Source organism: Paramisgurnus dabryanus, chromosome 14 (genome assembly GCF_030506205.2).
Source record: "Paramisgurnus dabryanus chromosome 14, PD_genome_1.1, whole genome shotgun sequence".
Classification (NCBI taxonomy): Eukaryota; Metazoa; Chordata; class Actinopteri; order Cypriniformes; family Cobitidae; genus Paramisgurnus; species Paramisgurnus dabryanus.
In genome coordinates, this window is record NC_133350.1 from 14,787,895 (window position 1) to 14,800,710 (window position 12,816).

General features: G+C 35.9%; 1 protein-coding gene and 1 non-coding gene across 2 annotated transcripts in view; one reads left to right on the top strand and one right to left on the bottom strand.

Annotated features, from left to right (window-relative positions):
• LOC135740754 (CLIP-associating protein 1) overlaps nt 1-12,816 on the top strand; it is a 37,120-nt gene that overhangs the window by 1,551 nt on the left and 22,753 nt on the right. The window contains exons 2-8 of the mRNA XM_065259265.2: nt 572-974; nt 8,075-8,153; nt 8,356-8,459; nt 8,537-8,628; nt 8,707-8,782; nt 9,022-9,119; nt 9,820-9,884. Of these exons, the coding sequence (XP_065115337.1) occupies nt 780-974; nt 8,075-8,153; nt 8,356-8,459; nt 8,537-8,628; nt 8,707-8,782; nt 9,022-9,119; nt 9,820-9,884 (709 nt within the window). The 5' untranslated portion in view covers nt 572-779. The remainder of the gene's footprint in view (nt 1-571; nt 975-8,074; nt 8,154-8,355; nt 8,460-8,536; nt 8,629-8,706; nt 8,783-9,021; nt 9,120-9,819; nt 9,885-12,816) is intronic.
• On the bottom strand, nt 7,590-7,719 carry LOC135740824 (U4atac minor spliceosomal RNA). Its single transcript, XR_010529263.1, has one exon. It is a non-coding gene; the product is annotated as a U4atac minor spliceosomal RNA (small nuclear RNA).

Here is a 12,816-nt window from a genome sequence, read left to right on the forward strand (position 1 = left end):
TCTCTGCTGAAGGTGTGTAGTTGTTGACCTCGCTGCTTGTTAACCGGACAGCTGCTACACAACTGCTGAGAAATTAAACAGTGCTAAAGTTAGACGAGCAATCAAGACAGCTGCTTCATTAATCTGTTTAAATATTGCTCTTATTAAGTGCATGTGTGGCCACACTGATACTCGTTCAATAATACTTTTCTTTTTATTTAGACATTTGTTGCTTACACAAAGCACCACACAGCAAAGATGGAGAAGCATGGTATACTAAAAAAGCATGGTATACTGTGAAGTACACTACACAGTAGCATGCTATTTGCATCTGACATTATTGATACATTATGATACAGCCAGCAATATTTTGATTGGTTATATAACAATACGCTAAATAATCCCCCTCAAGAGTTATTTCATTATTTTCGAAAGCCTTTATTTATTATTTTAAGTATTTCTGTTATGCTGCAGTTATAGACATACAGTACCTGACATTTCTTCATACTCATAGACTGATATGTACAGTATGTGTTATAATGCTGTTAACCTGTTAAAATACTAATGATGAATATTTAAATATGCATTTCAGTACTCAAGCAAAGTTGTACAGATGATGAGACGTCATTGCTGAAGAGTTTACATTACCAATCCTGGAACTGTTTGTTATAACATCTTACATTTAACACATGCTGCTGCCCATTGGATACTGGATTAATCCCATCCAAACATCCATAACACAGCTTTACAGACCAGGGTTATATGTGTTGTCTTGAGCTGTGGTCCAACTCGACGAGGACATGGAGCCCAACATGGAGTACATCATCACACAGGTTACGCAGAAAGAGGTTGGACGGCGATTTCAAGTGGGACCGGAAATCATAGACTACATCCTGGACCGACATAAGTCACAGGACTTGGAACAGGATCAGACCATGCTGGACCGGATGGTGGACAGTTTGGCCACTTCGTGGGTCAATTCAAGCAATTTCAAGGTAAGTTGCTACAAAGAAAACTGGGAAACGTGAAGCATCCATTCTCATTCACTGAAAAAGTGAATTATTCAATTTACTCAGTTTTTTTTTAAGGTAAGTAGTTGCAATCAATTTATTTAAGCTACATTTAAAGGGGCCATGTCACAGGACTTTTTTAAGATGTCAAATAAATCTTTGGTGTCCCCAGAGCACATATGTGAAGTTTTAGCTCAAAATACCATATAAATAATTTATTATAGCACGGTAAAATTGCCACTTTGTAGGTGTGTGCAAAAATGTGCCGTTTTGGGTGTGTCCTTTAAAATGCAAATGAGCGGATGAAATTCAAACACTGGTCACAATGATGGTAGTTTGTTGAAATTGAAACTCAATTGTTCTGTGAATTATTTTCTCTCTGCACTAAATGGCAGTGCTGTGGTTGGATTAAGGGGTGGTTTTATTATAATAAGAGCTCCTTATGACATCATAAGGAGAGCCAATTTTCAATGACCTATTTTTTCAAGTGCTTGGAGAGAATGGTTTACCAAAACTAAGTTACTGAGTTGATCTTTTTCATATTTTCTAGGTTGATAGAAGCACTGGGGACCCAATCATAGCACTTAAACATGGAAAAAGTCAGATTTTCATGCCATGGCCCCTTTAAACACAAGTTTTTTGTTTTGTTTTTCTAATTATTTTCGTCTAAATGTAGCTTAAATAAATGAATTGCGACCACTTACCTTAAAAAATTGAGTAAATTGAATGAATCATTATTTTTTCAGTGTTGGCTGTAAGTGTGTAAGCAACTTCTTCATCTGGAATCAATATTTTATTTTCAGTTGTTTACTTATGTGATCTGTAGTTGAAGGTCTTTGGATTCTGATCACATTATCTGGGTTTGTTGTTTAGTAACAACTGCTTTAGTGTTCATATCCCTTACAAACAAACCTTATCCTGCTGGTATTTATTTATCATCTGGTTGACGCTGAAGTTATTGTGGAAATGATTGTTGATTTGAAGGATGATTAAAGTGTTTTGTTATCATTTCAGGAAGGGTTACTCCCATTCTGATGAGATCACCGGGTCTCAGTTACCAGAGTACAGGAGTTAAGCTGACATTTGCAATATTTCAGTCATTTCAATAGATCTTGGTGCCTAGTTTTATTAAGGCAGCAATTATCTTTTCCTTTGTGGTGGCTTTGCATTTTGTTAGTATAAAGTATTGAACTCCATTGGTTGTTGGTCTCAGTGTTTTGAGTGGTTTATTTCTCTTGCTTGAGTCACATTTGTATTTCAACATTAAACTGTTATAGATGCTTATACAGCATCTGTTGTTGCAGCTGTTTCTTCTGATATTTGAGCTGCTAGAGTTTACTTGTGACATCTATAACCATAACCACCATATGGACTAATAGATTTTTACCTTATTGAATGTAATAAAAATAATTCAGAGCGTTGTTATATGGTTGTTAAAGTGTGTCAGGTGATTGCTCCAAGTGTCCCATCAAAGAGCCCACCCAAAGTCACTTTCTCACATCCCTCATTCAGTGTTGTCCTTCAGGTGACAATCTGTCATGTAGAAAGTAATATCACATCTCTTCTTCTCAACAAACTGTAGGATGTTTTAGTCCAGCTGTCTAAAGTTTAATTCTAAAGCCTTGTTCAGATTGCTAAAAATAAGCTGCAGTGAGTTCCCTTAGACTTGCAGACGCAGCTAAATTAATTTAGTTGAAGTTAATTAAATTTTATTGTAACATGACAACCGTGTTAAATGTACAACACATTAAAGGTGCCAAAGAATGCATTGTAATAATCTGTTAGATTGTTCTCTGATATCTACACAGCAGGTATGTGGCTTTATTAAGTGCAAAAATTATCCAGAGTCAGTTTTACATGTCCATTTACAACCCTAGGATTTGTCTTTATAGTGAAATGGTCTATTATTCCCTTATTTGAAAGGGTCATGAATAATAATGTTGACCTCTGCTCTGATTGGCTGTTTCTCCTTCAGTTGCTCTGTGTGTGTGTAAACAGATCTTATGTTTGAGTCTGTATCAGATTTAGATTGTTTTGAGATTGTTAACGGACGTTTCTGAGATGTACGTTTTTGTTTTTTCAGTATGGACCTGCAAAACGTAACTAAGTTAACGTCAATAGTAGAACTTTAGCCTAAACGCTAGCATATAGCATTAACTAGCATATAGCGCTAACTTAGCAGTCCCAACTTTGTTATTAGCATTGTAACAACATTGTAATTAATTTAATGTTGGGTCGTACATCTTGATTGTGACGTCACAGTTGGTGGTATGTTGAGATTGGTCTGTTTTCCAGCAGTCTTTTGAGGTTTACATAAGAAAGAGGAAACAATCGTGTTTGAGGTTCACGATATGTTATTACCATCTACACAACTCTTATTATTCATCTATGCCTAAATGAATACAGTTTAATATTCTATGGCACCTTTAATGCTAAATTAAATTTTACAGCTTGTACAGTATGCTTTTTATTTTGAGCCTTGAAATCAATGTTATCTCAAAACACTAGTTTTTTGGACTAGTTTTTGTCTGTATGCGGTTTATAAGATTTCTCGAACACTACGGTCATATCCTTCCTGTACCTGTATTGATTAAACAGTAAAGCGTAGTGTGTGTTTATAAATAATTCATTCAGTGATGTGTGATTGTTGTGTGTCTTGAGGTTCTGTACATTAGCATTGTGTTCACATGTTTAACATTCAATAGCACTGCTGTATGTACTTCACATGACCACTTGAATATAATGATGGATGGGTGTCTTATGTCTAATATAACAGTCGTGCATTAGGGCTCAGATTATGTGGCTATCCAAAAGTACCAAATCAATATGAATGCATTGTGGGATAGAGTATCACAGGCTTGTTCCAGACAGATTACATTAGTTTTCCCCAACATAGTTATCATTTTCTTTCTGTTACATTACTGTTATTGTGTATGTCGTCCCTATTTTGCTAAAATAAAGTTCATTTTATGTTTTATAAGTAATCTGAAGGTAAGTTTAGTGTCATGAGTCAGCAGCAGGTTGTTTTATGAGCTCGATGAATTAAACATCGGCCTTTAACACAGAGACTCAGGGAAGAAACATCTCAAGGTGATCTATGCACATTTAAATAATAATTTATGTGCACAACAAACACATTGCTCAGTTTGTCGTTTTAATAAAAGGCAGTTTATTTTTTTTTGTTGAAGTTCTTTTTTCCTTGTTCATTTTTGTCAGTAGCGTGTGTTTGCTTCAATGATACCCAGTGATGCCCCAGAAAATTTTAATAGGGAGGGCAAAAGGAGGCCATAGCAAATCATGGGGTGACACCAAAATATAATTCATTGTAATGTGTGTTATACTTATTTACTTTTGTTTCTGGTTAATGTAACATTATGCTTTTAATTAGCAATTAATTGCTCTGTAAATAGTGTAGTCCTTTGCAAAATGACATAAGTGGATATGTTGACTTTCTACCTCATTATTTTGATTTGAATAATAAACATACATTTGAGAGTAAATATATTGTATATAGACGGTTTCAGCAGTAACAACATAAACAAGTGGCTTTCGTGGTCCTCACGTTACTTCCGGTAAACTCCGCGAAGAATAAATAACAGCAAAATCCTTTTAATAGCAAGCAAAATAAACAACACGTAGATTACATAGGAAACCAAAACATTTGTTATTTTTGACGAGGTATTTGTTTAAGAGTTCAGTTTCAGCAACTAGTCAGACCATTAAACAAACAGAAACCGGAAGTAAAGTTCAGACCAGACGCTTATCGCGTCACCACACTGCGCTCGATAAAACGGTCTATATTCTACAGCGGTGACCATGCATTGTGTTTCCCATAAAAATACCTGTCTGAAATCGATTCTGAATCGCAAGACTCTGATTCTGTGTTTCATGCACAGCTTGTACATGTACCAAGTCCTTATCAATCTAAAATCATTACAAGTCATTTAAAATGTGCATTTAAAAAATTACAGTCATCAAACACAATCATTCAAAATATTCTTTATTAACATGAAAATACCTAAAACAATCTGAAGAACAGCGATATAAATATCCCTATAGACATTTCCTGAAATAGTGTTTGTAATGATACTTCTTCTGTGGCACAAATGGCGTTTCTGCACGAAAGCGCCCTCTAGCTTTTGGATGTGGCGGCATTTCACCGTAATTCATTAAAATTAATTCATTGTGAAAATGTGCATTTGCACGATTGTTTGTTATATTCACTTAAGTCTTACTCTTTAAGTAGGTGAGAATATAAGCAGGTGAGAAATCAAACTTGTGTGTAATAGTGGGCTACATCAGTGGCCAGTGTCTTTATAGGGTTGGCCGTGGCCCCCCGGTCCCCCCCTGAGAGTGCCACTGGTAATACCCACACAAAACTCAACACAGAGAGAGATGTTATATCAGTGTAGGTGTCTGTGCTTGTGGACACTGAACATATCTGCAGAGAACTGAATAATGATTCAAGTCTGAGAATAACACTATCTGTGACCTGATGATGTTATCTTATGTAACTTGACTAATACTGAATATAAATCTCATATACAAGTGTTTATGTAATGTAGTTCTTAGAAAGTAAATTAATTAATTAATGCAGTGGATTGTAGATTAATCTTCACAATCCTCCACTACAGATTCACATTCAGCTCCACCATCACATTGACTCACAATGAATAAATCCAAACATCTATCAATTAAATGATTACATTTCATCCATTATGTGTTTGTTTATTAATTGATTGATTGATTCCAGTAATAAAGCTTTAGTCAGCGTGTACTCAGCCGTGTTTAATGACTTTTATGATCGTTGAATGTATTCATCTGATTTACTTTCACAGTCAGCACAGAAAGTGTTCAGATTCATACATGATACACATTTCATCTGTCAGGACAAACTGTGTGTGTGTGTTTGTTGTGTTTGTAAAGTGTCAGATACAGATACAGTAGTAAAGTTACTCTACTGACACTAAGACATAAATGATGTCTATAAATACATCTGATAATCTGTCTTACTGCTGTTTTCTCTCAAGAGATTGCTCTTTACAGTCATATTAGCTGAGTTTGAGTTTGTTTGCATCACCATCTTGTTCTTTAGACCTTTGGGGATCTTTAACAAACGTTTGACAGCTCAGAAACACCTGAGCTGCCTCAGCCAATCAGAACGCTCGTCTCACAGCCGGCCTGGAAACCCAGTAGACTCCAGTGAGAGTGATCACCCCATTCTGTAATGAGGACACACACACAGCCGTCCAATCAGATCGTGCAAAGATGAAAATTATTAAATTAATGTGTTATGTGTATTTAAATATATTTTAGTTTTGTATAGTGAATGTGTGTGATATGCATCTGTACCAAAAGACAAGTGACACACAAAATACAGTAGAGACACTAATATATATCTACAGATAATATTGCTATAAAAGGAAATAATTCATGAAGACATAATTCATAAAACATTCATATATTTATCTTGTTTAATGCAGATAAATGCTTTCTAACATTACAATCTGTGCAAGTTTGTTTTTAGTTTAGTTTTGCTCTCATTTGGGTAGTACATTTATAAAAATATAATGATTCAAATACAGATAATAAAACACATTAAATTAAAACACAAAGTATCTTAAAGTGTTGTTGAAACCAAGAGTTAAATTATTTTCAGTATAGATTCCAAGTTATTTTGAGGTTTGATGTCATTAATTCAAACATAAAGCCTCGAAACTTTTATGAATCGTTTTTTTCGAATCAGATTCAGTGCGTGTTTCAAACTCATAGATATGTATATAAAGGCTAGATGGCTCAAGGCGGAGTCAGCTGTGTCGTCACTTGGCGGCCATCTTAGGTCAGTGCTGCCATAGTGCTGCTCCCTGCTGCTGTGGAAGGAAGGTGAGTGACATACGCCAACTAAAATGCTCGTAACTTGCTGAATTCTTGACGGATTTACAAACGGTTTGGTTTTTTACAAACGTCATTAACGTGGCTATAATTCTGGATGCTTTAACGGGTTTCATGAATTTTTTATTTATTTTTAGTATACGTATTCAGTGTCATAGGTACATCTTTGACGTTTATAACAAACCAATCCGTTTGAAAATCGGTAAAAAATTAAGCAAGTTATGGTCATTTAAAAGTACCTGCTTCATTAAAACTCAATGCTACGAGTGAGCGAGCGCCCTGTCCTAAGATGGCCGCCAAAATGCGGACGTTCCACTCAATTGGCCATCAGCGCGGACGAGCCATCTAGCCTTTATATACATATCTATGTTCAAACTGGCCAAGTCACGTGATTTTAGCATTACGTCATAACTGTTTCGAAAATCCAATGGTTTACCACTAGGGGGAGTTTATCACAAATCACCAGTGTCTAATATGGTTAGGTGAAGTCTGGTCAGTTTCATTTCGCATGTTCTTAAAACATTCATCACCAAAATTAATAATGTTGTTGTGTGGTGAATTTAGATGTCCCAAGCGCTTTGAATCAGCGAATCATTTATCGATGCGTTCGGTTCGAATGATTCGAAGCTTCCACGTCATGATTTCAAACTGAAAGTAGAGAGCGCTGTTGTGTTTTTATTATTCTTTTACAATCAGGTGAATGTAAAGGGTTCCAAAAATTGCACCATAGCCTGAACTAAAGTGTTCAGGTGATGCTAGTTGTGTTGGTAAGGTGTTAGCAGGGTTAATCTCGCTAGACGCTCATTGATCAACCCACTCACCCCAAGACAAGGAAGGTTAGTGAGTGTCGTACTGCATCTGCCTTCACAAACTCACGCTGCTCTTTACATAGATGGTAACTCTGCATTTTTAAAAATATTGATATTTATCTGGTTTGTTTTGCTTGACTGAATCAATGGGTTTTATTTGAATCATATCAGAAAGTTTTTTCCAGAAAGAGCTCTTGATTCTCTAAATATTTGTCAAAGAAACACAGTACTGGGACATTACCCATAATCCTTTGCTGCTGGGATGTGCATTTTGTCTCTGACTTACAGAAAAGGGTTTATAGAAATTGAAATGTCACAAAAAGTCTTTTTTAATGTAAGTTATTGTTATTTTTGTTGACAAATATATATTTTTGTCTTTTTAAGATGGCTTTGCTGGGGATGGAGATAGTCTCAGCTTTAATAACCAGATTACAGGAACGCTTCAAAACACAAATAGGAACAGGTAAAGTCATTTTAAATGATTGTTAACGATTAAACAATGTAAATAATTACTTGAAATATATGTTTTAAAACTTTATTGTATTTTGTGTGTAAACAAATATGCATCAGTTGTTATTATAAATATTTTTTATGCTTGCATTATGTGTTTTAAGAGCAATACAGACAATAATATTCAAATATTTCTGTTTCTCTATGTTTTTCAGTTCTTCCTAGTTTAATTGATCGTTTAGGTGACACTAAAGATCAGGTTCGAGACCAAGCACAAACACTGCTGTTAAAAATTATGGACCAAGCAGCCACTCCACAGGTGAAACATCTGCTTTATATTATATATACACTGTCTATCTGATGAATAAAAACTGATGAATAAACTTATATTTTCAGTATGTTTGGGACCGAATGCTGGCTGGATTCAAACACAAAAACAGTCGGACCAGAGAAGCTGTTTGCTTTTGTCTTATTTCAACACTTAATGTGTATGTGCAGCATATCAATGATACAGATTTCATTTTGAGTTTTTTTTTTACTTTTAATCAAGTCTTGTGACTTTGCAGATACGGGGCCCAAGGTTTAACACTTAGCAAGATTGTTCCTCATATTTGTCATCTGTTGGGAGACCCCACGAGTCAGGTAAGAGATCATCTTTGACTGTAGAGAGTTAGTTTATAATGTTTCGGTCTTGGGCGCCCTCTGCTGGTGAACACAGGAACTGCTTCAAAACAGTTTCATTATTTACATTTATAATAAAATCGTGGTGTGTTTTGGTTAGTGTACACAGATTTGCTAAATTAGTTTTACAAGTTGACATGTTTACTCTGTATGTCTCTGTCTGAATGATTACTTATGGTTTACTGTGTGCTGAACTGCAGGTTCGGGATAGTGCCATGAATTGCTTGGTGGAGATTTACAGACATGTTGGAGAAAGAGTTCGCATGGATTTGGGCAAAAAAGGCCTTCCACAGTCACGGTATTATTTGCAACAATTCTGCATATGTATTATATCAATAATAGCGACAACAGCTAGTAATGCTACAAAACGAAGCTTTTCAAAGCATCGAATCAATTGCTCCGAAAAATGATTCACTGTCTCGAACCACCTAAATATGGCGCCACCTGCTGGTGAAAACGCTGTAAACGCAACAAGAGCTCAGTCCAAACATTTTACACTTTTTACAAATAATGTTTACTAATAAAATATGTTTTTAAGAAAAAATTAATAATTTAGTAAAGGTATATTTTGTGTTTTTAGGGCAAACAGATTTTTAACCTTTTTAATTATGCACATGTTTATAAACAAAAAGTAGGCAAAAAGTGTTATCAGTCTGAAGGATGAATGTTTTATGAACTTGCATAATAAAACTGACCCGAGTTACCTAACCATATTAGCCACTGGTCATTTGTGATCATCTGTATTATTAGTGCTGGAATGTGTTGTTGTTTTGTTGAACTTAATATAAACAAATTGTTTAGAGGATTCATGAAGCAGTGTTTCAATTGTCATAATTACATAATTATTTTACTATCTAAAACAGAATAGCACATTAGTTTGTAAATGAGTTTTATTGTTATCTGCTGTGCTTTCTTATTTGATAAATCAAACTTTTAACTTTGTATAATTTATCTTTCTTCCAATGTGATCTAACAAACATTTTCTGTGTTTGTTTCAGGTTAAATTTGATCTTTAAGAGATTTGATGATGTTCAGAGGTCTGGGAATATGATTCTGTCTGCAGGTGAGAGAATGAACTGTGCTTTAAATTCAATCTCTTTATTTAATGTGTTAAAGAGAGACCTCAGTAAGATTTATATTAAAAGATGAAAGACTCAGATCCTCGGGTGCTGTATATAAAGTGTCAGAGCATCTTTAAGAGATGATGAGATGAAAGATGAGATGATGTCTTTGTGTTTGTGAAAGCATCACTGGTAAGATTAATCTCATTGTTTTCTCGCTGTCCCAGTTTCTCTCTGTGTGTCTCTGTTGGTAGGTTTGGTTTCAGATCACTTATGTAAATATGAGACACTTTAGCTTTGAGCAGTTTACCTCATCTCAGTGTTGTCCTCTGCATAGTGGAGTGAGACAATACTGTCTGTCTGTCTGTCTGTCTGTCATATTGCTTTACTGTAGGACCACTGTAATATCTACATGTCTGATTATTTTTAAATGCACTTGTTGCACAGTTTGAGGCTGAAGTATAACCGTAAGAAGCTCAGTCAGTATATTGATAACATCTGCACTCGTGTATACGGCTTCATAACTGCACATCAGACCTTTTTTTATCATTGATAAGATCAGAGTAACATTAAGGTCAAACATGGTAAATATCTTTCGAGGTGTTTGTGCTCGAGGGTTGCAGGTGCATCTGTGATTTCATGTGTTTTAGGGTTTCATCTGCTGTCGTCTGGTAATCGCTCTCATTTCATTTCAGTCTGAACGCATTTTCTTTAGTTTGATTTCTTTAATTTATAGGCAGAAAGAATGGGGAATCAGCATAATTATCAGCATTATTGCCTTTTTTTCTGTAGGACCTTTTTATCCGTTTATGTGGTCATAACGTTGTAAAGTTATCTGATAGTAAATGTTGATGTGTCACAGATGTGATCAGATGTTATTCATCATTGTTTTCTTTTGTAACTTATCTTCCTACACTGTTTTAAAGAAGGGATTTGTTTCCAGTGTCTTTTGTAAGAGTGAATGTGTATTAAAACACAAACACGTCTCAGAGTAAGAAGCTTTGAAAACACGCCTATATGTTGTGGTGCAGCCTGTTTCTAGTTATAAACACAATCATTATAAATATATAAAACTCATAAATGTCAATACAATAATCACTGTATCAGTGTAAGGTGCTGATAATGATGTCTGGCTTCATGGACTGCAGCGTTAGATTTGAGGTTATGATGACATCATTGGGTGAGTGGTGATGACATCATGTTGTTGTGTGTGATGTCATGAACTGATGGTTTGGATTACACAACTTTAGTCAGCTGTTAGTGTGACTTTTTCCATCCATGTCTATGAAGGGTTTAACTGAGAGAAATATCAATCATATACTATTTTTTTACTGATCTGTTTCTTGAATTATTTCATGGGACTGCCTAAAAATTAAAGGAACAGTATGTAAGAAATGTATATCAATTAATCATAAAATGGCCCTGATATGACACTAGACGTTAAGAAATCATTGTCATTTCAAATAATTATATCACTCACAACAGTGGTCCGGCCAGGATTTTGTCATTTAAAAAGTGGAGTTGCAGCCCTCAACTGATGTTTATGTTGTCATGTTGTGTATTGGCCACCAGTTGTGTGATTGCAGTACCAGTTTTGGCCACAATCCTACATAATGTTCAAAATCAATGTCTTTATTCATAAATATGTCCTTGTTGGTGTCAAATGACCTCTGCCAGTGATCTGACTTTTCTTTGTAATCTTAGAATTTCTTCTCTTTACTTACATTGAATGTGTAAGTCCAAGGAGGCTTCCATGTCTTTTCGCCGTATTGATAAACTATAATAGCAGAGAGGGACAAAAAGCACTAGCCTACCGTGAAGCAGCTGAAACAGACAAGGAGATCAGTGATTACATAACGGCTACCGTAGTTCCAACACGCATTTGGAAAAGCGAGGCGCTAGAGAGCACTATTTGTTTGAATATAAAAGACAATTTCACCACTAGATGCGGGTAAATCCTAATTATTGTCCCCTTTAAAAATGCAGAAATAATCCTCTTTATTACAGAGATGATGCCTGGATGTCATTTCCTGATTTGCATGATGTTGTGTTATGTGATCATGTGACCATGAAGAAAATATCCACTATATTTATATTTCTGAATGAGTCTAAGTACATGTTATTGTTAGATATATATTTAATCACTGTGTTTCATTTGAAATAACCCCATGACCTTGATGTTGCTGTACTATTTGAGCTACACTTTACTACTAGTAGTTTGCACTATGCAGTATGCATATACATATTTCAGCACCTCTTCTCCAGTCAGTGAAGTGTGGGGCGGGGCTTCATCAGTGATGGATCAACCTAACCTGATCCTGTGTTGAGAGAGAGAGAGAGAGAGAGAGAGAGAGAGAGAGAGAGAGAGAGACAGAGAGAGAGAGAAGCAGGGAGGGGTCAGGTTGCCGGTGGATGCTCTATCAGAATGAGGCAGCGTGGGAAAGCGTGGCAGTATGTTGAGGAAGCTGGTGTGTCGGAGAATCTGTGCCTGTAAGCATCTGACTTTATACTGCATGAACAGACAGACCGACCGAGAGACAGACAAACAGAGAGCGAGCGAGAAAGGGAGAGTGAGAAACAAGAGATGAGGTGAAGATGGCAACATCAGTAGGTCACAGGGGGATGCGAGCGACCGAAACGTTGTGGTGGATGGGGGTCAGACACATCAGAAATGGACGAAGGAGGGTGGACGAGTGTTTTTGTGTTGTGTGTTTTTATTGCTTAAACACAGAATTGATTGTGTGTGATGTTAATGAATGGCAGCGAGTTGCATGCATCTCTCTCTGTCTTTCTGCACTGTGTGTGAAATCTGATAGCTTTGATTAAATGCTGCATGCAGGAGACTGCACGTGTGTGTGTGTGTGTGTGTGTGTGTGTGTGTGTGTGTGTGTGTTTGTCTGTCTGTGTGTTTGTGTGTGTGTGTGTCTGTGTGTG